Source organism: Aspergillus ibericus (genome assembly GCF_003184845.1).
Source record: "Aspergillus ibericus CBS 121593 unplaced genomic scaffold BO80scaffold_35, whole genome shotgun sequence".
Taxonomy (NCBI): Eukaryota; Fungi; Ascomycota; class Eurotiomycetes; order Eurotiales; family Aspergillaceae; genus Aspergillus; species Aspergillus ibericus.
In genome coordinates, this window is record NW_020292133.1 from 216,153 (window position 1) to 236,908 (window position 20,756).

General features: G+C 52.2%; 9 protein-coding genes and 1 non-coding gene across 10 annotated transcripts; 5 read left to right on the forward strand and 5 right to left on the reverse strand.

Annotated features, from left to right (window-relative positions):
* The first annotated feature begins 1,371 nt into the window (after window positions 1-1,371).
* BO80DRAFT_466947 (uncharacterized protein) lies at window positions 1,372-2,172 on the forward strand. Its single transcript, XM_025722818.1, has 3 exons — window positions 1,372-1,664; window positions 1,716-1,766; window positions 1,826-2,172. Exons 1-3 carry the CDS (start codon window positions 1,550-1,552, stop codon window positions 2,146-2,148), a joined length of 489 nt encoding a protein of 162 aa, XP_025572844.1. The 5' UTR covers window positions 1,372-1,549; the 3' UTR covers window positions 2,149-2,172.
* A 60-nt stretch (window positions 2,173-2,232) lies between these two features.
* On the reverse strand, window positions 2,233-4,736 carry BO80DRAFT_479751 (DUF3176 domain-containing protein; the record flags this gene model as incomplete). The annotated part of the gene is made up of 4 exons (XM_025723316.1): window positions 3,892-4,736; window positions 2,578-3,850; window positions 2,378-2,489; window positions 2,233-2,294 (listed from the first exon to the last, which is right to left on the reverse strand). The coding sequence occupies exons 1-4, from the start codon at window positions 4,320-4,322 to the stop codon at window positions 2,233-2,235; spliced, it is 1,878 nt and encodes a 625-aa protein (XP_025572845.1). The 5' UTR covers window positions 4,323-4,736.
* A 2,377-nt stretch (window positions 4,737-7,113) lies between these two features.
* Window positions 7,114-7,377, forward strand: BO80DRAFT_447397 (uncharacterized protein; the record flags this gene model as incomplete). Its single annotated transcript, XM_025721604.1, has 2 exons — window positions 7,114-7,257; window positions 7,318-7,377. The coding sequence occupies 2 exons, from the start codon at window positions 7,114-7,116 to the stop codon at window positions 7,375-7,377; spliced, it is 204 nt and encodes a 67-aa protein (XP_025572846.1).
* Window positions 7,378-7,812: 435 nt separating this feature from the next.
* Window positions 7,813-8,523, reverse strand: BO80DRAFT_466950 (uncharacterized protein; the record flags this gene model as incomplete). Its single annotated transcript, XM_025722819.1, has 1 exon — window positions 7,813-8,523. The coding sequence occupies exon 1, from the start codon at window positions 8,464-8,466 to the stop codon at window positions 7,813-7,815; it is 654 nt and encodes a 217-aa protein (XP_025572847.1). The 5' UTR covers window positions 8,467-8,523.
* Window positions 8,524-9,070: 547 nt separating this feature from the next.
* On the reverse strand, window positions 9,071-9,809 carry BO80DRAFT_479758 (uncharacterized protein; the record flags this gene model as incomplete). The annotated part of the gene is made up of 1 exon (XM_025723317.1): window positions 9,071-9,809. One exon carries the CDS (start codon window positions 9,807-9,809, stop codon window positions 9,177-9,179), a length of 633 nt encoding a protein of 210 aa, XP_025572848.1. The 3' UTR covers window positions 9,071-9,176.
* Window positions 9,810-11,888: 2,079 nt separating this feature from the next.
* On the forward strand, window positions 11,889-14,112 carry BO80DRAFT_495529 (glycoside hydrolase family 32 protein; the record flags this gene model as incomplete). The annotated part of the gene is made up of 2 exons (XM_025723953.1): window positions 11,889-13,925; window positions 13,995-14,112. Exons 1-2 carry the CDS (start codon window positions 12,175-12,177, stop codon window positions 14,110-14,112), a joined length of 1,869 nt encoding a protein of 622 aa, XP_025572849.1. The 5' UTR covers window positions 11,889-12,174.
* Window positions 14,113-14,207: 95 nt separating this feature from the next.
* Window positions 14,208-15,217, reverse strand: BO80DRAFT_427331 (uncharacterized protein). Its single transcript, XM_025719980.1, has one exon. The coding sequence runs from the start codon at window positions 15,146-15,148 to the stop codon at window positions 14,387-14,389; it is 762 nt and encodes a 253-aa protein (XP_025572850.1). The 5' UTR covers window positions 15,149-15,217; the 3' UTR covers window positions 14,208-14,386.
* Window positions 15,218-15,710: 493 nt separating this feature from the next.
* BO80DRAFT_466953 (uncharacterized protein) lies at window positions 15,711-16,670 on the reverse strand. Its single transcript, XM_025722820.1, has 2 exons — window positions 16,257-16,670; window positions 15,711-16,193 (listed from the first exon to the last, which is right to left on the reverse strand). The coding sequence occupies exons 1-2, from the start codon at window positions 16,415-16,417 to the stop codon at window positions 15,932-15,934; spliced, it is 423 nt and encodes a 140-aa protein (XP_025572851.1). The 5' UTR covers window positions 16,418-16,670; the 3' UTR covers window positions 15,711-15,931.
* A 779-nt stretch (window positions 16,671-17,449) lies between these two features.
* BO80DRAFT_387429 (kinase domain protein) lies at window positions 17,450-19,431 on the forward strand. Its single transcript, XM_025717055.1, has 5 exons — window positions 17,450-17,732; window positions 17,797-18,134; window positions 18,193-18,512; window positions 18,563-18,803; window positions 18,857-19,431. Exons 1-5 carry the CDS (start codon window positions 17,491-17,493, stop codon window positions 19,045-19,047), a joined length of 1,332 nt encoding a protein of 443 aa, XP_025572852.1. The 5' UTR covers window positions 17,450-17,490; the 3' UTR covers window positions 19,048-19,431.
* Window positions 19,432-20,354: 923 nt separating this feature from the next.
* On the forward strand, window positions 20,355-20,427 carry BO80DRAFT_t227. Its single transcript has one exon. It is a non-coding gene; the product is annotated as a tRNA-Thr (tRNA).
* Window positions 20,428-20,756: the final 329 nt, after the last annotated feature.

The following is a 20,756-nucleotide window of genomic DNA, read 5'->3' on the forward strand; positions in this document are numbered from 1 at the left end:
TTTGTTACGATTATCTCGAATGCTACCTTTTGACTGCGTATCCGTCAGTAGTCTATCGATCAGGCGTACGTTTGGTTGCGCCGCACAGCTTGACAAGAAATAGCATCGAACAACTTACCCGGGAGACTTTGGGCATGAATTGCTCAGGCTGCAGCAAGTTTGCTAGTTCTGCATATCAACTATCAGTGATGGGAGCCCCCATGTCTGCCCAGTCATCCGTGTTAGCCGAGGCATGAAGCTGCCACGGTCGCTAATCGAAGTTACCCTTTCCTCAACCAGTTGAGAAGCTGAGATGGCTTCACCAGGGGCTATTACATCTGTTCGAGTGTCTTGCCGGTAGCTCTTTCGTAGCCCCGAGGAATTAGGGCTGCTGTGGGTAGGTATTGCACATCGCCTCTCAACTCTCTCGGGGGAACACACTCAGGTCGCCAAGCTATACGGTCTTGCTACGCTAGTCCACCTCCCCTGAGGCCAAGAGCATCCGGCTGTCTTGCCAATGTCGGTTGGACTTGTCTCAGAGACCCAGCAGGTCTCTTGGCCAGGGAAGCCAAGGATCTAACTCAGACACCCTCCCGTCTCATGGAGGATTTGTTGCCAGTCACAACATATCCGACACGGGTATAAGCAGCAGAGTCGGTTGTGTCTATCGTTACCACATTTGTCCTCTTTTTTTTCCCAAAGTATGAATTATACTGATGCGGAATTGCAAGTACTCTTTCTCTTTATCTCCTGCGAGAATTGTTGAATAACCCCAACACAGCCACATCTGAGTATGTCTCAGTGCAGACAATCGCTGCCTCGATCAACATCATACCACGACCGGACAAACTGCCATAAACAGCGATGGAACAAGAATACCTGAAATCCAACGTCACAAGGTCTCAGAGTGAGCTGATACCCTTGGCGTTGTGGACCTCTGCCGTCACTCCGCACGATGGATCCCAGTGACGAGGTGGCTGTTCTGGTACCACTCTGACGCACTATTCCGATCAGCCCCGATCTTCAGCCTTCTTAGAGGGGGAATTAAGGTTATTGTACAGAAGGGGTAGGCCTGGAGAAGATCATCTGAAACAACGGGCCGATCAACGGCGCGCCGGAAATAGATATATATCCCTTTGCCTCTGGAAAGGAGTATGGAAGGGAAGTTATGAGTTCAAACAATAGTCGCCTTAGCTTATTTGAATTTACATTTCCTTGCAGTTAGTTTATATATATAGATCTGTAACACTAACGATATCTGCGATGCAGATATCTATATTAGTGTTGCATCGCAGCATCAAACCCGGGGACGGCGCCACGCGGGTCACCAAGACAATGTCTCATATAGTCCGGACGATCAACCGCCCAGAACGACAATAATCTCCACTGCGTGTCCACCGTCTCATCTTTGGAATGGCTTCAGATCCCTGGTGGACGGCCACTACATAGTACCATGAGAAGAATATATAAAAGACTGACCAGCCTCCCTTGCCATCCTCATCATCAACCTCAACCAACCATCACACAAAGACTAGCATCAATCGTCTACCATTAATCTTCAACCTTCAAAATGAAGTTCTCCATCGTTGCTCTCGCCGGCCTCGCCAGCGCTGTCTCCGCTGCCACTCTCCCCGCGCGCTTCTCCCTCGTCACCGACAACAATGCCCCCGTTCTCACTGACGGCCGTATGCCTCCTTGCCCCCTACCAAGCACAATCACAATCTAACACCAACTAGAATACGCCTACATCGGCAACGACACCTCCAAATCCACCCAGAAGCTCATCCGTACGCCCCTTCTTTCCCCCCCCCCCCCCCTCTCTAAGCCCTCCACTAACCAACAACAGTAACATCCGGCACCAACGGCGCCCTCACCTACCTCGCCAAGAACGCCGTCCCGATGGCCTGGCAAAACCTGTATATCATCGAAGACAGCGTCTCGCCCATATCCTTCACCATCCCGCACTCCGGAGCCGTTCCCAAAAATGCCAACACCACGGGCTTCGGCGTGAATGAGCAGGGTCTTCTCACTCATGGTGGCAAGGCTTGGTTTGCGATTGATGGCTATGGGGATGTGCCCGCTAAGGAGGTGTATTGGTATGGGGCGCATAATTCGGAGTATATGGCTGCCAATTTGAAGGTGGTGGATTGTGAGACGGCTCAGTGTTAGATGGATGATTGGGGTGTATTAGGGGGGGGGTGGATGGTTAAAGGTGGGGTTGGGTTGGGGGGGGGGTAGTATAGGTTGTAATGTCTAAATTGAGTGCGAGTGCGCAGAATATTTCGATTGTAGGTTTACTGGGTTGTATTCGGGTGCTGAGTTTGTTGTATTTGGATGGGAATTACCGGAGATTGTGGGAATATTTTTGAGAAGGCGGAGAAAGGGGTAGATGACTTACCAACTTGAGCAAAACTCCAGCTGCTGATCTTGTATACAGGTTCTCCAGTTTGCCAAGCCGCTGCCAAGTAGTCAGAAAAGGGGTATTGGCTGCGAAGGGATGTGGTATTGCCCTGGGTAAGTAGAGTTAAAGCAGCACTAAGGCCAAGTATACCGATTGATGCATTAATATTTGTACAATGACACAGATTGCTAGCCCACCACCCCCTTCAGTTTTGCCCCCTTCATCGTCGTCTCCAACCACACATTCATCTTCCGCGACGTCTCCTCCATATGACTCAGGTCTGGACTGCGCTCGAACGCGTGCGGCGCCTCCACAGCAATATCCGAGAACAACAGCGCCAGCGGCGAGGACTTCCAGATGAACTGGTTGCGGGTACGGATCACGGTCGTGATGAGGAAAGCAAGGGTCAGCACCATCAGCACAATCGGTAGGGTTAGCCACGGCCATTGGACATGAATAAACGACTCGGTCGTCCAGGTGGTGCCCTTGAACGACGCGGCGCACACGGCAGACCGCGCGTGCGTGGTCAGCGCGGATGCCAACGACTGAAACATCGAGTTCACATCGGTATAGTTGCCCTCCACGCCGTACACCGCACGCATGGTATCCGACGACCAATACGGCCGATTGCTCACAAACAGCGACCCCTGGCCCTCGATCAGCGGTGACACGGAGTTGGACATGGCCAGCCGGCTGAGCCAGCTGACCGAGTAGGTGCAGTTGTCGCGGTTCGGGCGCTGCGTCCCGTTTACGTAGCAGGTCTCGGGCATCAGGGTGAGATCCTCAGTGATATCCGTAGCGGAGCTGTTGGATAAGGTGGCCGTGGAGGTCAACGTCTCATTGTATCGGCCCCTTTGGATGGCCGCTTCGTAGGTTCTGACGCAGAAGTATAGCGCGCACTCGGTCGCGCTGATTTGCGGCGGAACACCGTAGCCGGCGGCGCTGATCGTGGTGAAATTCAGAATGAGCGGCATGTCGTCCGTCTGCAGTCGAATCAGGTCCAGACCGGTGGTGGCGTTCATCAAGTACATCGAGCTCCATGAGGTGTGGAAGCTGAATCCGTTGGGCAGTTGGTAGTTGTAGGTTGCCATGGTACTCGTCGAGGAGGTGTTGCCCAGCGTGAGGTCCTCTGTGATATTGGCGCAGCGACTGCAGAACCCCAGCGACTGGTATGGGGCGAACGTACAGTTCCCGGTGGGACAGGTCATTGTGACCACGTTGCTGTTGGGACCTGCACTCTGGAAAAGGCCGGTGTAGATGGCTCCGGTGGTCGACAGGGGAACTTTGTTCATACCCGGACCGGACCCCTCGCCATAGTCGACATAGCTGCTGGTGTTGCAGACGCGGATGGAGGACTGGTCGGGAGCCGTAACGGGCTGGGCGGTGGTATTGATGACTTGCTGGACAAACGGGGCAATGGCTGCGGCCACCACGAGAATGAAGCACCCCATGGATACCAAGTGACTGTGTCTGTTAGTGATGCGATGTCGGAATCAATTTTGGTAACGCACCGAGGGAGAAAGCGGAACAGAACAAAGGTTGCGCTGACCGCTCCCCGACTGGCGGCGTCCAGCAAGGACAGGTCACTCAGTCGATTCCCCCGGTTGAACCATGACCACTTGAGCTGTGACAGACCCTCGGTGATAGGAAAGACCATAGCGGCCTTCATGACCGTCACCAGGAGCGAAATCAGAGCATTGAGAGTGATCCCATAGGGCCAATCCGGGATAGGCTGGCCGTCATAGTTGTAGAGGACCACGATGATGGCGACGAGGGCCGCCACGGCAAGGACACAGCTTACAATCTCCCAGGCCCACCCGGCGCCCCAGAATCCGGCCGTCCGGGGTTGCAGCAGCATGGTTGACAACGGGCGCGTGGAGGGTTCCGCCCGGTCGTCGAGATTGCGATATCCCAGATCGTACTCATCCTGGAGGGCTTTCATGCTGACGGCGGGCCGGATGCAGGGATGGCGAAGGACATCGGGAGGAAGAAGATGGTTGAGGGATGGCTCTCATATCCGACAGAAAGCAATCAAGCTTTGTGGGATGGGCCATCTTGGCCGACGATAACTCCTGCTTGAGGCAATCCCCGAGGGGGGAAATCCAGCTGCTTAGGCAGGCGGTGAGGTCATTTTGAGCCACTCTGAAACACCCCTGACCGCGTCGGGTTTAGCCCGGCAGATCGCCACCGCCCGGTTGAGAGACGATCGGCGAAGTTTTCCCCCCTCAATCTTGATTGGCCAATGGGTCGGGCAGCACCGCCACATGTCTTCCTTTTTCGGAGCAACAGTTGATCCTAAGTGCGTTCTCGTCACGGGGTACGGAGTCGAGAAGTGGACTTGCCCTCTCTGCAAATATATTCTGCCAGTCAAGCTGTATGCGTGGTGCAGACCTACAGCCCATCATGTCCTCATTCAGTACTTTCGTTGCTGGCATGTAAAAGCCGGATGTATGGTCGCACCGAGGGTTTTCTGAATCAAGATGCCGCGCGTGAGTCCAGTGTCACAAGATGCAACCAACAGCAGCTCTGTGGCTTTTCGCAGCCAGCAATGCTTGTGGACAGTAAATGGTGTTGGTCGAGACTCGGCGGCTATGGCTGCTGGCTAGGATGTAGTGGGTTGAATCAAAACATAGTGCAGGCCCGTGTCAACCCATGTATTTGCGTTGATGTAGTCGCTCAACATCATCCGCGTGCATTGTGCGTTCTTTGGTGCTTTCAGAAGCTATAGGTTGCTGAGATTCGCTGGTTCTTCGTCATTAGGCAATTTGTTGTCGTCTAGGTAGCTCAGCATTCAACTTGCCAATTCCCCCCAAACTCAGCTGGGGTGAGTCAATTCTTGTTCATCAACATTCTAAAGTTCGTCAGGAACGTACATCGACCCCAGCGCATCCCTGCCGACATGACTGTCGTTGATTCTTCTCATCTGTGCTCTTGTCAAGATGTCTGCATCCGTCGACCAGACCTTCAAATGTCCGTAATGAGTGGAAAACAACCCTCTCCTCGGCGCATCTGCAATGTTGCAAAGGAACCTAGGTTCAGAATCGCTAGCAGCAACTCGGAAAATGGACACCGACCGTGTGCACTTAGTAACACGCGCTATCCAGCTTGCATCATCCATTTAACCTGAAACCTCGATCGGATTAGGCACCAGGATAAAGCTTAGCATCGGACCAAAAAGCTTGGTCCAGAGCTGACACGTACTATGGAGGAATGCGAACCGGTGCGAGTACCGGTCGGACATGACTGCCGTTCTGGTTGCAGCTATGTCCGATGGATGATGAACCGGAGGAAGTGCAGCGCTTTGCTTTCACAGTCTTGTTACGGTAGTCGGTCCCGATAGGGCAGGATGTTTTCAGTCGATCTTGTTTGAACGGAGCCCCACGAGTTCCGTGGTAACAGATTATCTTAGGCTAGGCTGGGCATGGGCGGCAACCAGAATTTCAAGACGCCTCGCGACGCGTAAACATGATCGAGGTAGCCGTGCGATGCTGTCTAGTAGAAGACTAGGTGCTCCAAGTGGTGCTGGCTGTCGCAGGTTGACAGTGTTGATCGTACTATTCTTAACCGCCAGGAGTTTATTGTAGGAAATGCGGTCCCGCAGTTGGCAGAAGCTACTGTTATATGCCGTTGCGGGAATCTGGAATCCGGATATACTCTACCCGTACAACCATAGCAATTAGTATCTGGCGACTCACAACGACCCTTGATTAAACCCTGAAGGTTCAGGGGTAAGGTCCCTAAATTTGTCCTTACTATGGACTAGGTACTTTGATGTCAACATAATATCCTACTAATTATTCTCAGGAGGTCCAGGGGAAAGTGACTGCTGGAGAGATTGGTACATCGGCTCTGCTGATCCAGCCGGATCAATGTTGGTCCGTTGCTGACGAGGCCACCCCCCGCCCGGGTCCGATTGGAGGGTAAGCCACACTAGAGGCCACTAGTCACTCTGGGACCCAACGTAGCGCCCCCAGACCTGACCAGACTAGTCAACTTCTCGGATGTTCTCTTGCTCCCTCTCAGGAACCCGATGGCTCTTCCGCTGCTGCCTGTCCGCTCCTCAGGCCAGCTCCTGGGCTAGAACTCCCTCGGGACACTGGCCGGATTGACCCCCAGTTTTTGACATGGCCAGTTCTGCCAATCATGGCCACCGGATACTGATGATCCCTCCATCTGATGCTATTTTCTCCTGTTGCGGATGCCCCCGTTAGTTGCAACGGGCAAAGCATTTAACCACCATACTCGACAACGCTTCATGCGTGCGACCAAACCCTCCGTCTCGACAAGTCCACGCTGTGTCGAGTTGTCTACGTAAGTATCCCTCCGCCAGTTACGTACGTGTGGGCGGGCCCTGCCAGCCTGAATCGCAGGCGACGAGGCCAACCCCGATGGTTCGGCCACTAGAGGCCGATTGGGCTAAGCTTCGAGGGGCCACCTTATCGTGCCCCTGCGCCCAGCAAAAAAAACGCGAGCCATCACAAATCCGCCATGTCCGGCGGCGGCCCTCAATCTTAAATGGCGTCGATGGTGTCAATTTAGCCCGTTCCGTCAGCCCTTTTGCTCTTCTCTCCTCTTTCTTTCTTTCCTTTCCCCAGACGTCTACCCTCACACTCGTTTTTTTTTACTTGATTGCGCATTCGCATTCGATCTACGGCCGATTCAGTCCTTCCGGTACCTCGTTGCAGATTAAGACACGTCGCGCAACCTCCTATTACCAATTACCAATCCACATAATGTTTGATAACGTTCTCAGCTGGTTCCGTCCCTCCGCCCAGGAGCAGGTTCAGGAGATGTCCTGGGATCCCCTCACCCTGACCATGAACCAACCTCAAAGCCCGGCCGCTCCCACCATGGACAACATCGTGACCGACCAGCCGGTACGTGCCGCGAATTGGATGCTGACCCAAGGACGGAAAGCTAATCGGAAATTGAACCAGACTCCCGGGGAAGGCATGGAATTGCGTCTGCGTGGTGGTGATGGGCCCGAAGATGCGTGAGTGATCGTCCCTCGGCACTACTCCCCCTGCCCCGCAGGAACTGACACACCTCTCTTCTACAGTTGCTGTTTCTGCTGCCACTGCTGCAGCTGCTGTGAACGTATCGTTGGCAGTGACTGATGCCTCTCCCGCCGATTCCGCCTTCTCGAGTATACCCCTTCTGCCTCGTCGATCAAAACACCACGCCTCGCCAGGACACATTCCTTACAACTCCTTTGCCGGCCGGGTTCTAATATACGCTCCCTAAATCTCTTTCCCCTGTATAATACTTTCGTCATGAGTGCGTCGCCTACAATAGATTTCATTTCGTCTGGAGCCGATTGCCCTGCTATCATGCCTCTAGTGGCATACTGTGATAAACATAAGTCCTCCGCCCTCAAGCTAAGTTAACTTTCCATCGCTATAATGTGGCACCCGGGGTCTCCCAGGAGAGTTTCAACGATCACAAAGAGTGAGAATGACTTCATCCGACTCCTTTTCCTGGTTGACATCCCCCAAATAAACCACGTATCCATGGCCCATCCTCCCCCCCACCACTGCCGCTTGTGCCCGGTCGATCAATTCTCCCGGGGAGGAAAGCGTATCGGTCACAAAGTCTCTCACAGAAATGAAGATCTTCTCGTAACTGCGAGCATCTTTAATCTGAAGTGCCTTCATGCTGTATGATCTAGGTAACGAGTCGGATACGGTCCCGGTTGGCAGGTAACACATGTCATTGTAATCGAAGTCACATCGGTTGTTATCCCCCGACTCCCACGGCAGATTGAAATTCCGCCGAAAGAAACCGTTGAACCGGTTCAGAGGCGTCAAGCTGGGGAACAATAGGCCGAAAATAGCCAACCCACCGCCGCGGACGTAGGATCTTAATTTCTCCAGGGCGGGGCGGTTTGCGGGTAGAGTGACCCCTCCGTCGGTGACGATGACCGCCATGGGTTTCGCTTCAAGCCAGCGGATTGCTTCCTCCACCGTTTTGGCCCGCTGCAGGGGAGCCAATTCGTCCAGGCGCTTCAAAAGGGGTGCATAGGTGTCTTTGAGGGAGTCTTCGTGAGTAAGGCATAAAAGAAGGATCCCTGGGGGCCTGGGTGCCATGGTAGATGCCTTGATGGGGTTTGATCAAACGAGTGAAGTTCTGCAGAAGATCAGCAGAGAGTTAATAGATGGATATGAAGTAATATATGTTCGCGAGGAGAAGAGAAAGAAGGCAGAGGGGGAGAACACCCTTATATGGCAGAAGGGCCTGCCGTTGTCGCAAGTTTCATCGCAGAGGGAAGCTTCTCGGCGTAGCTTCCTCTGGGAGGTGAGTACCTAGGCAGGACTCTTCTACGGTGGAACACCAGGAAAGCACGATGCGACTTCACATCCATTGAGAGTGGACACCATTCACACTACTGCTTGTAAGTAGGAGGCCTATATACCACTGTGATTTGCATTCCTAATGCTGGCAGGTGATAAGTTCTAGTCGATATGAACCACTACGCATGAAACTACGAACATGATCATTGTGGATCTTGGAGGCAACATCAGTCAGTCAAATTGAATCTGATGAAACTGAGGAATAACTAGACAACATGTTCAGGCCCCTTTATAACCCCGTAGGCGCATCCCAGTGGCCAACCGGCGGTCCCTATTACATACAGAGATATCATCCACAATCATGATTGATCAGAGCTGTATGAGCATACTATGCTCAAAATCTACATTGATCATTGGTCTAATATCCATAAATAAACAACGCGATTCCAGAAACAAACATTGCCCTCGGTCGCGGCCTGTGCACTGCACATCCCAGTGAGTCTCAATCAAGAGAGCCATTGCCAATTGCACACAGACAATATCACCATGTCAAGGTCCACCTCAACACTGTCGTTCCCACAATAAATCAAGTACCCCTTGCCCAACTGCTTCCCCGCTACCACGGCCGGACACGATTCCACGGATTCCATCGGAACGACGATCTGTTCGACAGGAGCAGCGTTCTTGACGAGATGCGCCTCCAAATTATACGAGGACGCCGACACCGGCACCCGCCCGATTGGGATAGCACATTGTTGATTGAACCCGCATGTGATCTGGGAGCGACCTCCATATTCCCAGGGTGTCCCAAATCCCTGGCTAAACAGCTTGTTGAATTGATCCGCGGTTGTGGAGCGGGCAAAGTCCAGGGCGAATATCACCCACCCACCATTCTGGATGTAGGCCTTGAGCTTTTTCACCACGCCTTGGTTGGCTGGGTCGCTGATGCCCTCGTCTGTCACGACGATGCTCTTTGGGGTGTGATTCGCTAGGTATCTCAGCGCTATCCCGGTGGATGGTAGACGCACCAGATTACATTTCCTACTCATTTCGCTGATCAAGGGTTCATAATCGATATCCAGGGACTCCCTGTATGCCAGACACAGGAGTGCGATATCTTGTCGGCCTTTGGTTGCCATGATGGTCGCGCGGAATTGCTTAGCGGTATTGATTGGACGAGAAGTGATGGTTGTTCGATGGTATGCGATGCAGCGAGCAATTCAAATGATGGAAGGGAGTCGCAGCAACAATGCCTTTATATAGGCCTCGCGGGCTCATATGGCCATCAGGAGCTTTGTCCAAGAGACGGGCATCTTCACGTGTAGCAGCTTTGAACCCTCCCATTCTCTGTCCCAGATCAATGATCATCTAGACAACTACATATCTCCGGGTCTAGCCATGTTCCACTGCGGTAGTCACATTGTTGGACTGGATTTATGCGGAGAAGTACCTTAATACGGGCTTTCAGTTGACCTCAATGACTTTGTCTTTGGCTGTCAACCTTTGTTCTGGTTGTGGTTGCTGAGATGTGACATGCTGCTTTGTATCCCATTGTTCTTTACGCACCGTCCAACCGATCTTCAAAGGGGAATAGCGCCATCGTCCCCGTTCTTTCACCGGTCTCACTTGACAATCTTTACTGGTTTCAGACATCCAACTCACTTGCATGGCTGGATTTAATAGTACCTTCACTAATTGATGCTTTCAGGAAAATACCTATACGACGTGTAGCCATCGATCTTTCGCATCTGTATGCGGCTCAATGTCCGGACTCCATTGAAGCTAGATGCACGCTTACTTGTTGATCAAGGTTTCGGCGATAACGCGAATACAACCCGCTGCTACCAACCAATGGAAGAAGAAACCCTACGAGGGAACCTATCACGCCGACCAGGGGCCAAACATCGTCTCGCAGCAAGCGATCGGCGAATTTTCTGCAGCTAGATTACTCGGTAGTGGAGCTGGGTCGATCACACCGAATCCTTCAGACTGTCTCGACTACGCAATCCATAGTCGATCCCGTGTGATCGGTCTGTCACTGATATATAACAGAGGCCATGTGGGCCGATGGCTTCGATGGCTTCGAGAAGGCTAGCCGTGAGGAATGCCGATACCCCGGCTTTGACCTGATCCCTGCATGGATGGGTCATCCGCGCATTACTCGGATTTTCAACTCATTATGCGTTCAATGACTCGACTGATACATCGACAATTGGGATGTCAAGTACACTGTTAGAATCACGATCTGATTCCAAATGCGACCGGTCGGATGGGTAGCTAGCCACCCTCGGCCTCGGACTGCCGACGTGCCGTACTGATAGAGGCTGTCAGCAATCTTCAAATGACCACCTATCAGATCATCGGGAAGTGATTGGCTCTGCAGATCACTTGATGGCCTGTGCGGGGTTGGCATGCGTCCGCTGCTCATTCCCTGACAAGGTAAGCCAGATTATCTAGCATGGCACGATCTAGCCAGATGCATAAGGAACTCTTGCAGTTCCACTGTGTCGTGCCTTCGCAGCTCCACTTGTGTGATCATGATCAAGCGGCTTATGCTTTCAATCGAGATGTTGTGACATCAAAAGATCTCTGGATGGATGACTCCTGAAATTTTAAAACAACGTGAATCTCAAGATGCGGGGCATTACTCGGAGGGCTGGAATGTAAGCTGTCAGATAGCAGTACACTTAAAGAGATACCACTGCCACAGCATCAAGTGGGGTGATCCATGTGGTGCAACGAATTCAGGGGTATGAACCTATAGAATGAAAGTTTGCAGGGTCCAATCAGGGCAGCATCTCCAAAAAGCACAGTCAATATCCATTTAGCTAACATAGACGGCTGGAGGGGATTTCTTTATGCTGCCTTATTGTCGGGATGAAACGCCATAACCAGAAATCGCATCCCTTTGTGGGATAGTGCTTTGTGACGGCCAATCACGATGTTCCCAAGGTATTGTCTTTGACTAAGCCAATGTGCACTCCACGAATACGTATTGGCAGATTCTGAAACAACTCACTTAGGGTCCTTGATCTGGCATTGTCCCCGCGGGCATCATATGCAGACGGTATCATTCCACCCGCTTCTCTTGTCTTCCCAACGGGTTCCCAACCTGACCCATTTTACCTCTCAGCCGACACTCCCCCGACATACTCCTTAGGGTTAAACCAGCCCACCACAGAGCTGGCCAAGATATCAGTCCCCAGCGTGCAATTTCCCTCAGGTCACAAACCCCTCATCGCATCCGATCCGGGAAGATCGGCATCGTGATGGCCTTGGTTCGGAGGCAACGAGGGAAAACCTCGGGGAAACCTACCCTGAATCTCCCCGGAACCCTAAGCGGGCCTTCTCCGCATCTCACATTTCCCCGAGACTATGGCCCATCCAACATTCCACCTCGAACTAGTCCGCGGAGATTCCCCGACCATGCAGCAACCATGCCACTATTTAATGCCATGTTCTTCCATGGCAAGAGAATAACAGCGCCCCTCCCACGCAGCCATCATGAAGCTCCCCCCAGCCGCCGTGCTTCTGGGCACTCACTCTGCCATGCAGTCGCGGTCTTCTGTCTCCATCGACTATAATGTCGCTCCCCCCAATCTGTCTACCCTCCCCAATGGCTCCCTCTTCGACACATGGCGCCCCCGCGCTCATGTGCTTCCGCCCACCGGTCAGGTTGGTGACCCATGCATGCACTACACCGATCCCTCCACCGGCCTCTTCCACGTCGGCTACCTGCACAACAGCGAAGGCATCTCTGGCGCCACCACCGATGACCTGGCCACCTACCAGGACCTGAACCCCGAAGGCAGACAGTCCATTGTGCCCGGCGGCATCAACGATCCCATTGCCGTGTTCGATGGCTCCGTTATCCCCGCCGGCATCAACAGCCTGCCCACCCTGCTCTACACCTCCGTCTCCTTCCTCCCCATCCACTGGTCCATCCCCTACACCCGCGGCAGCGAGACTCAATCCCTTGCCGTCTCCTCCGACGGCGGCCGTAATTTCACTAAGCTCGACCAGGGCCCCGTCATCCCCGGCCCTCCCTTTGCCTACAACGTGACCGGCTTCCGTGACCCCTATGTCTTCCAGAACCCCACGCTCGACTCCCTCCTTCCCAGCCCCAACAACACCTGGTACACCGTCATCTCCGGTGGCCTGCACGGCAAAGGACCCGCTCAATTCCTCTACCGCCAATACGACCCCGACTTCCAGTACTGGGAATATCTCGGCCAATGGTGGCACGAGCCCACCAACTCGACCTGGGGCAACGGCACCTGGGCCGGCCGATGGGGCTTTAACTTCGAAACGGGCAACGTCTTCAGTCTCGACGACCAAGGCTACAACCCGGACGGTCAGATCTTCACCACCCTGGGCACCGAGGGCTCCGGCCAACCCATCGTCCCCCAACTCACCAGCATTCACGACATGCTCTGGGTCTCGGGTACCGTCGCCAACAACTCTTCCATCACCTTCACCCCCAACATGGCCGGCTTCCTCGACTGGGGCTTCTCCTCCTACGCCGCCTCGGGCAAAATCCTCCCCGCCACCTCCCAACCCTCCACCAAGAGCGGTGCCCCCGACCGCTTCATCTCCTACGTCTGGCTCTCCGGCGATCTCTTCGAACAAGCCAAGGGCTTCCCCACCGATCAGCAAAACTGGACCGGCACGCTGCTTCTCCCGCGCGAACTCCGCGTCCTCACCATCCCGAACGTCGTCGACAACGCCCTGGCCCGGGAATCCGAAGCCTCGTGGCGAGTAGTCCGCAGCAGCGCCGGGACAGTCGACCTCCAAACCCTGGGAATCTCCATCGCTCGGGAAACGAAATCCGCCCTTCTCTCGGGGACTTCTGCCACGGAACCATCCCGTACCCTAAACACCACCAGCCTCATCCCGTTCCAACACTCCCCCACTTCCAAATTCTTCGTCCTCTCGGCCCAACTTACCTTTCCTGCGTCGGCGAGGAATTCCTCCCTGCAGGGCGGATTCCAGATCCTGTCTTCGGAGCTGGAAAGCACGACGATCTATTACCAGTTCTCGAATGAGTCGATCATCGTCGATAGGAGTAATACCAGTGCTGCGGCGAAGACGACGAGTGGGATTGATAGCTCCCCTGAGTCCGGTCGACTGCGCTTGTTTGATGTGCGAGATGGGGAGAAGGAAGTGGTTGAGACGCTGGATTTGACTCTCGTGGTGGATAATTCGGTACTGGAGGTGTATGCGAATGGACGGTTTGCGTTGAGTACGTGGGTTAGGTGAGTTTCTTTCTTTCTTTTCTTTCTCGGTAACAAATGAGGGTATGGGATGTGGGCTAATCGGATCAGGTCGTGGTATGCCAATTCAACGGGCATTAGCTTCTTCCAGAATGGAGTTGGGGAGGTGAAGTTTGAGAATGTCACTGTGTCGGAGGGGTTGTATGATGCCTGGCCGGATCGGGCGTGATCCATTCCATGGTATTTGATGTTGCAAGTGGTGGCTAGTGTCTCGCCAGGTTGTACACTGTCTGCCGGGTCATGAATATATTCGTCGATGGGATGCTTCGGGGAAGTTTCTCCATTTTATACTAGTTGGATTGTTGATAAATAGATACCTAATTAGTAGTATCCTAGTATATATAGTCATGAAACGAAAGTGAAAACACGCATTCTATAAACCGACGCCATCGCTATGCCAAACAACCCATCTCAACAATCAATCCACCCTCTATCCCCATACCCTAATGAACACTCGCACTATGCGCACCACCCGATACATGTCCCACTCTCAGCGGCGGCACATCCAAATGCTCCACCTCTACCGACGGCTGACTTTCCCTGACATGTTGTATCGAGTCTGACGGCACGCGGGACGCACGATACGCCGTATGACTACCCTTGGATGCCGGACCCTCAGGCGAATACGCCTGGTGCGATGAAAGAGGCGGAGACCCCGACCCCGACCCAGACCCAGTCCCCGAGTTCGGGCTTGAAACCTGCGCCCAAGCCGGCGGCGCAAACTGTCCACTCGACGGGCGTGATCTCGATCCCGAAGGAGGTGTATTCGGCGCCATAGCAGGTCGTAATGGGAGGGGAACACTATCCCGGAATCCGTTGGGCTGGTGCTGTTGCTGGTGATGATGATGATGATGCTTCTGCAAATGTAGCACCTCATCTAACTCCTCCTCCGTCCAAGCCCGTCGGATCCGGACTTCCGTGCTCGGTTCAGAGGCATAAATATGCCCCAGGACGGACGTCCGACACCAGGATTCTGCGTCCTGAGGGGTTGTGAACCCGATGACTAGTCCGCTGGTGCTGCTGTCGCGGAGGTAGGTCATGCTTGGGGAGAGAGGGAGGTAGACGGCGCATGGTTCGTGGGTGAAGATGCGGGCTTCGCGGTTTAGGGTCTGGTAGGCGGCCGCGTGGGTGGGGGTTGTGAAGAGGAACTTGAGTTCTTGTTTTTGGAAGATGAAGTAGACGTCGAATGCGGGGTGGTTGGTCATGGTTGTAGGGTTGTGGTGTGATGGAAGGTGGTTGAAGGAGTGGAGGAGGGTTGAGGGTTGAGTGATCTGCTAGATAGATCGTGGAGGAGGGGTCATAGTAAGCACAGCTGTTCGTGATATTTATATTGTCAGATCAACCGATCAGGCGTCTGACGTCTGACCTGACAGGGTCGGGGCTGAGTGTTGGGGTGGCGCTTATCACGGCCCTATCCGCGAATCCACTTAAGTCCGAGTGGTGATGGCTCAGCCACCCCTCAGCCTTGCAGGTGTCGGGCACGCTCACGTCATCGGTCACTACTCCTAATTTGCTTTGTTCGTGTGTGCTACACAAGTCTAGCGGTCAGAGTGTGATGCGACGTCATTGGAGAGCTTGTTGAATGTTGAGGGCCTGGCTGTATTTTGTCGGGAAATGGTTATCTCAATAATTGAGTCAGCTAAAGTATATTTTTCCACAGTAATGAATGATTACACATCTATGAGCTGAAACAATATACTAGATAATGATATAGTTGATTCTTACCTTTAGCGCCTACATTCAAATGGAGGTACCCTGGGTAGAACGCTCCAACCACAGTGGATAGAGCCAACCTTACATAGCTTTCTGCCCTCGCCATAATAACTACATGGATGGATCTAATATGGAATATTCATGGAAAATATCAAGGCAAAATCATATGAAACAACCAACAAGAAGGCCAGCCAAACATGCACTAGTGACAACAAAACCCAATCATACATCTGCCTGCAGACCACATATCCAGCGCAACTAATGATGCTTATCTATCATTTCTTGCCCGTCTTAGAGGTCGACTGATTAGATCCAGACGGCGAACTAGACTTCACAGTCTCGATGCCCTCCGGCGGGAAGACTGGTGCTCCAGGTATCGGGGGAAGCTTCACGGGCTTGAATGCCGTCTCTCTGGAAAACTTGACATACCCGTTGAGGTAGGCATGCGCGGATGTAACCCGTTTACCTTCCTTGTCCAGAAGGACCACGGATCCATGGTACGGGTCGTTGCGGTTGGGGGTGGGGTGAGGATTTCCGCTATCCACATTAGCTAAACTCGTACTTCAATCCAAGGGGAAAGGCAGGAGGCAAGTGTCTTACATTACCTGCGCGCTGACAACACGAGCCCTCAACCCGGGAACTTCATCGATGGAGCGCTCGATCTGCTGGATCAACCAGTTGACGTCGATGGTTGTTCCGTAGAGACTCCAATTGAGCTGCTTCAACTGTCCGGCGGTGCTTGAAAATGCTCGCATAGCCATGATTGTTTAGCTTTCGTAGATCCAGATGTCGACAATGATCAAAGAGTATGATTCTTCAACTGTGAAAGGCTTCTTAGAGTATGAAAATAATCTGATGAGACTAGAATGATGCTCATGAGCTGTGGTATACAACTCGCTTATATACCCTCGTCAGGAGCGGTATCAACTAGGGCATCATTCACACAGCCTTGCGTTTCGTTGTGGACGGCACAGAGCGTCGACAAATCCATTGGCAGAGGAGCTACAAATTATTTTTCGAGCATGTTAGGCTCTCATGGAATCTTCGGGCCTAAAGATAAGTGCCTCGAACCAGAGCTGTTCTTGCGCATCTACTGTGACCTTGACGTACTACATCGGTTGCATTGCCGCCCTCCCTACCCATCCATCTCCATGGTTTTCTGGTCTCAGCCGTCCGGCAGACCTGGGTAATGATAGGATATAATTCGTCCCCGACACGGCTGGAGTCGAGGCTCAGCTAGAGGCTGACACAGTCCGTGTTGCAACCGGGCGCTTACCCCCTGTTGCTAAATGGGTTTCCCCCGGGGCGCCAAATTCAGGGCAGTGCCTGATTGATCATCGGTAGGCAGCAGTAGCAGTGTAAAGGACTATTGGTCACATATGCGCCCTCAGATAGCATCTGTGACAGAAACAGGAGAGACTTTCTAGGGCGTAGCCAATGAAGCGTGACCGGAGCTACTCTGGCATGCTATTATTGTTCGGCTGTCAACGTCGTACGAGGATCGAGGTGGTACTCCGACTGCCTTACCGTAGTTACCGTCAGCTTCACCCACCTCTCCCCAACGCTCTGGCCTTCTTTACGCAGCGTAGTCGTGGCCTTTGGCAAGGTATGGTCGTCTACCTCGCTGTTTTGATCGGAAGCATCCGATGGTCTCATTGGCTGACAGCCTGTTTCCCGCTAGTCTGTATCAAGAATAGTCACCTTCTGATCATCGTGCCACGTGATCACGCTCACCACCCGTGCTCGGGCTCCTTGATTCTCTCTCCTCCTCTTCTTCTTATTTGACAACTAAGCTATCACATTCCTCCGTCGAGTTGACGGAAGTAACTCTGTAATGAACACTATAAGACCGTCTGTTCCTCGTTTATCCGCTTTGCTTCGCAAGAAACCGTTTTCCATGCCTTCTCCCGGGCCACCTTTACCGCCCGGCATACTCGTTGACGAAGAGATCTCGCCAGTATACAATTCCAAGAACTTCTATCCAGCGAAGCCTGGAGAGATACTCGCCGATCGTTATCAAGCCCTAGTCAAGGTTGGCTGGGGCGTTTCATCAACAGTATGGCTCGCGCGTGATTTGTAAGGATAGCCTTCATTGAACTTTGTTCAACTTGAGGTTCTCTGTTCTCTAACAGATATACAGGCATATCGAGGAGCCAGAGAGCGTTGTAGCCCTAAAAGTCGCTAATAATAATACTAGCTCTGCTGGTCGTGAGCGCGAGATTGAAGATTATATCTCCACGGCAGACCCATCACATCGCGGTCGTTCAGTTATCCGAACATTACTAGATTCTTTTGAAACTAGAGGTCCAGAGGGTTCTCATTCGTGTCTTGTATATATGCCTATGAGGGAGCCATTATCGATGTACCAGCGGCGCTTTGACAATGAGAGGATGCCACTGCCACTTGTTAAAACATACATTCGTGCTCTTCTCATGGGACTTGATTATCTTCACAAGGAATGCAGGATCGTCCATACAGGTAGGTTGATCTCCGGCTTTGCTTCCCGTTAATAGAACTGAGCCAAGCAACTGTCTAGATCTAAAGCTCGAAAACATCATGATCTCATTCGAGGACCCAACCGTGCTAGCCAATTTCATGGACTCTCAGCTTGAACATCCCATGGCTTTCAAGATCGATTTGACAGGACGAGCCGTGTATCAGTCCCGTAGTGATTTCGGACCACTAAGAAGCCTAAGGAGTATACCACAGCTGGTTGACTTTGGCTTGGCGACCAGACTCGAGGAAGACGACGACTGGGGTGTTTGGCCTATTCAGCCAGACCACTATCGGGCGCCGGAGGTGATACTCGGTATTGGATGGCAGATGCCTGCAGATATTTGGAATCTTGGTGTTTTGGTACGTTCCCTGTTTTTCTAAAGTTGGCGCATTTACTCATCGTAAGCCAGTTGTGGGATATGATCGAAGGCAGAGAGCTATTTCAGCATATCCATGATCGAAACGGTCGGTACGATGCGAAACGACACATTGCTGAGATGATTGCTTTATTCGGGCCACCCCCTCCGGAGATCATACAAAGGTATCAATACATGCGGGAGTACTCGTGGCCGGAACCTGTCAGACGAGAAGATGACAGGGTATGTGAGACCGCGGAGGAGTACTTCTGCGGGCCGTTCTTTGATAATAATGGTATTACTCATCCCTATCTCGACGGGTTATTTTCTGACTCACAGGACGTTTAGGTCGCTTTCTCTACGAAGGCCTGATTCCTGACCGGAAGCTAGGCGACTCAGTGTCCGTCCTTGAGGGAGAAGAGAAGGAAGCGTTTCTGGATCTTGCCAGGGGAATGCTTGGTTGGCATCCTAATTTGAGAAAAGCAGCTGGCGAGCTGGCGGGTCATCCCTTCCTTCAACCAAAGGAAACACGGGCCTGATTTCTGCGAGCGTTTGCTAGCAGAATCACTCGAATTTGCGGTTGATCCCAGTTTGGCGGGCGATGCTGTCAGACAACCGGGTCTTCCTTATGATAGCCATCAATTACAGTCGGTTGATCTGTCTTTGATGGAAAATTAGCATTATATTCTCAATTGGATCCAAGACCTCAATCGGTCGTAGATCCATCAGAGTGATGATCATTGAATCTTCTGTCAATGCGGACGATATGTAAATATTCAACTAGGTCGTGACCTGCGTCCACGACGTACAGTCTCGCGCACAGCTCAAAGCATTGCGAAGTATCTTGATTCTTATGTTGAGACATGCCATATTTCTACCTTATACGCCCGGGGCTGAGAAGGGATATATTTCTTTTTTCCTACGTGGTTCTTGACATACTACAACGCATTTTCCAAAGCATCTAGTCAAAGTACTTCTAAAGGGTCTCGTTAAGCACTCCTAAAGGATTCTTCAAGGGCCTTGTCAGGCGCTCCTAAAGGGCCTCGTCAAGTACCTATAAACACAGTACTTAATTTAGATTTGTAGTCTGAATGTATGTATAGTTCTGTTTTAGAGTTATGAGTTGAAGCTATGTTCTGGGGGTCTTTGCTATCCCCCACCCACCCCCCCTCAGAAAGAACCCCTTCTTGTTCGGTTGAAGCGGTAGATAGAGACAATATTGAAAGGATGAACCAGTTCAAAGCTCAGATTTTGCACCAAACAGGAGCTAAGTCTTTGGGAAGAGACTTTACCTACAGTCGCTCAACGCTAGCATGCTTTGTAAATAACGCGGGAGCGATTGAAGCTTGTCAACACCGCCGTGCCCCCTGTTCTTTGCTGCAATTTCTCACATGATGCTCCGCAGTGCCCTTTTCACTCAAGCCAGGATTGGATCTCTGTCCTATCGGTACGTAGTGCACATGACTGCCACTTTATGCCGGCTAAACTCAAGATCCCGGCAATTTTGATGGCAACAACCCGGAGTAAAGCCCTTCGCTCTTCGGTGTCGAAGGCCATGGTTATGTAACGAGCCTATTTCAGTCAATGCCGTGCCATATTGGGAGAGTTATCCTACCATTCAAGATGTGTTCCCATACCCTTCCATGAAAGCCATTGCCGCTGGCCACTCCCATCTGCATACTCCTGCCCGGGGGACTTCGGCGTCGTGTGAGAATTGGATCTCATAGACTAACCGGTGCTGTCGCAGGTCGGGCGCCTGTAAACTGACCCTTGGGGAACCAGAGCAAACTGTTGAAATAAATTGTAACGATCATATGACCAAGCTGGTAAGCTTCATACATCAACAGCTCCTATGGCTCAGTTGGTAGAGCGCATGACTAGTAATCATGAGGTCCGCGGTTCAAATCCGCGTGGGAGCATTTCTTTTTCCTTTTCCTTTTTGCTTTATGCAAGCAGGGTAATCTCTTTCTTCTTGCTACTCGTCGCATCCATGGGCTGACACTGTCAAAATGCAGTACTTATTGATTAAAACGCATCATTTCTAATTTTTGTTGTTGTTCTTGTTACGAAGCAGAGTACACACTTTGTGCAACAATCATCCCATGCCAATCCGCTGGCCGGCCAGCATTCCACTCCCTAAACTGCTCGTTAGGCCACAGTAGTCTGTATATATCGTAGCGTCATAGTAGTAGGAATATTTACGGTGTTTCAAATTGGTGAAGAAGGCTCTTCATCTGGGTTCGAATCA

Excerpts from the sequence above, each read along its gene's own strand:
- BO80DRAFT_466947 (XM_025722818.1), top strand. The coding sequence starts at position 1,550 with ATGAAGTTCTCCATCGTTGCTCTCGCCGGCCTCGCCAGCGCTGTCTCC. Across the intron at positions 1,665-1,715 it reads CCCCGTTCTCACTGACGGCC|AATACGCCTACATCGGCAAC; the intron begins GTATGCCTCCTT and ends AACACCAACTAG. Across the intron at positions 1,767-1,825 it reads ATCCACCCAGAAGCTCATCC|TAACATCCGGCACCAACGGC; the intron begins GTACGCCCCTTC and ends AACCAACAACAG.
- BO80DRAFT_466953 (XM_025722820.1), bottom strand. The coding sequence starts at position 16,417 with ATGGCTATGCGAGCATTTTCAAGCACCGCCGGACAGTTGAAGCAGCTC. Across the intron at positions 16,194-16,256 it reads GTTGTCAGCGCGCAGGTAAT|CGGAAATCCTCACCCCACCC; the intron begins GTAAGACACTTG and ends TAATGTGGATAG.
- BO80DRAFT_427331 (XM_025719980.1), bottom strand. The coding sequence starts at position 15,148 with ATGACCAACCACCCCGCATTCGACGTCTACTTCATCTTCCAAAAACAA.
- BO80DRAFT_387429 (XM_025717055.1), top strand. The coding sequence starts at position 17,491 with ATGAACACTATAAGACCGTCTGTTCCTCGTTTATCCGCTTTGCTTCGC. Across the intron at positions 17,733-17,796 it reads GTATGGCTCGCGCGTGATTT|GCATATCGAGGAGCCAGAGA; the intron begins GTAAGGATAGCC and ends ACAGATATACAG. Across the intron at positions 18,135-18,192 it reads ATGCAGGATCGTCCATACAG|ATCTAAAGCTCGAAAACATC; the intron begins GTAGGTTGATCT and ends GCAACTGTCTAG.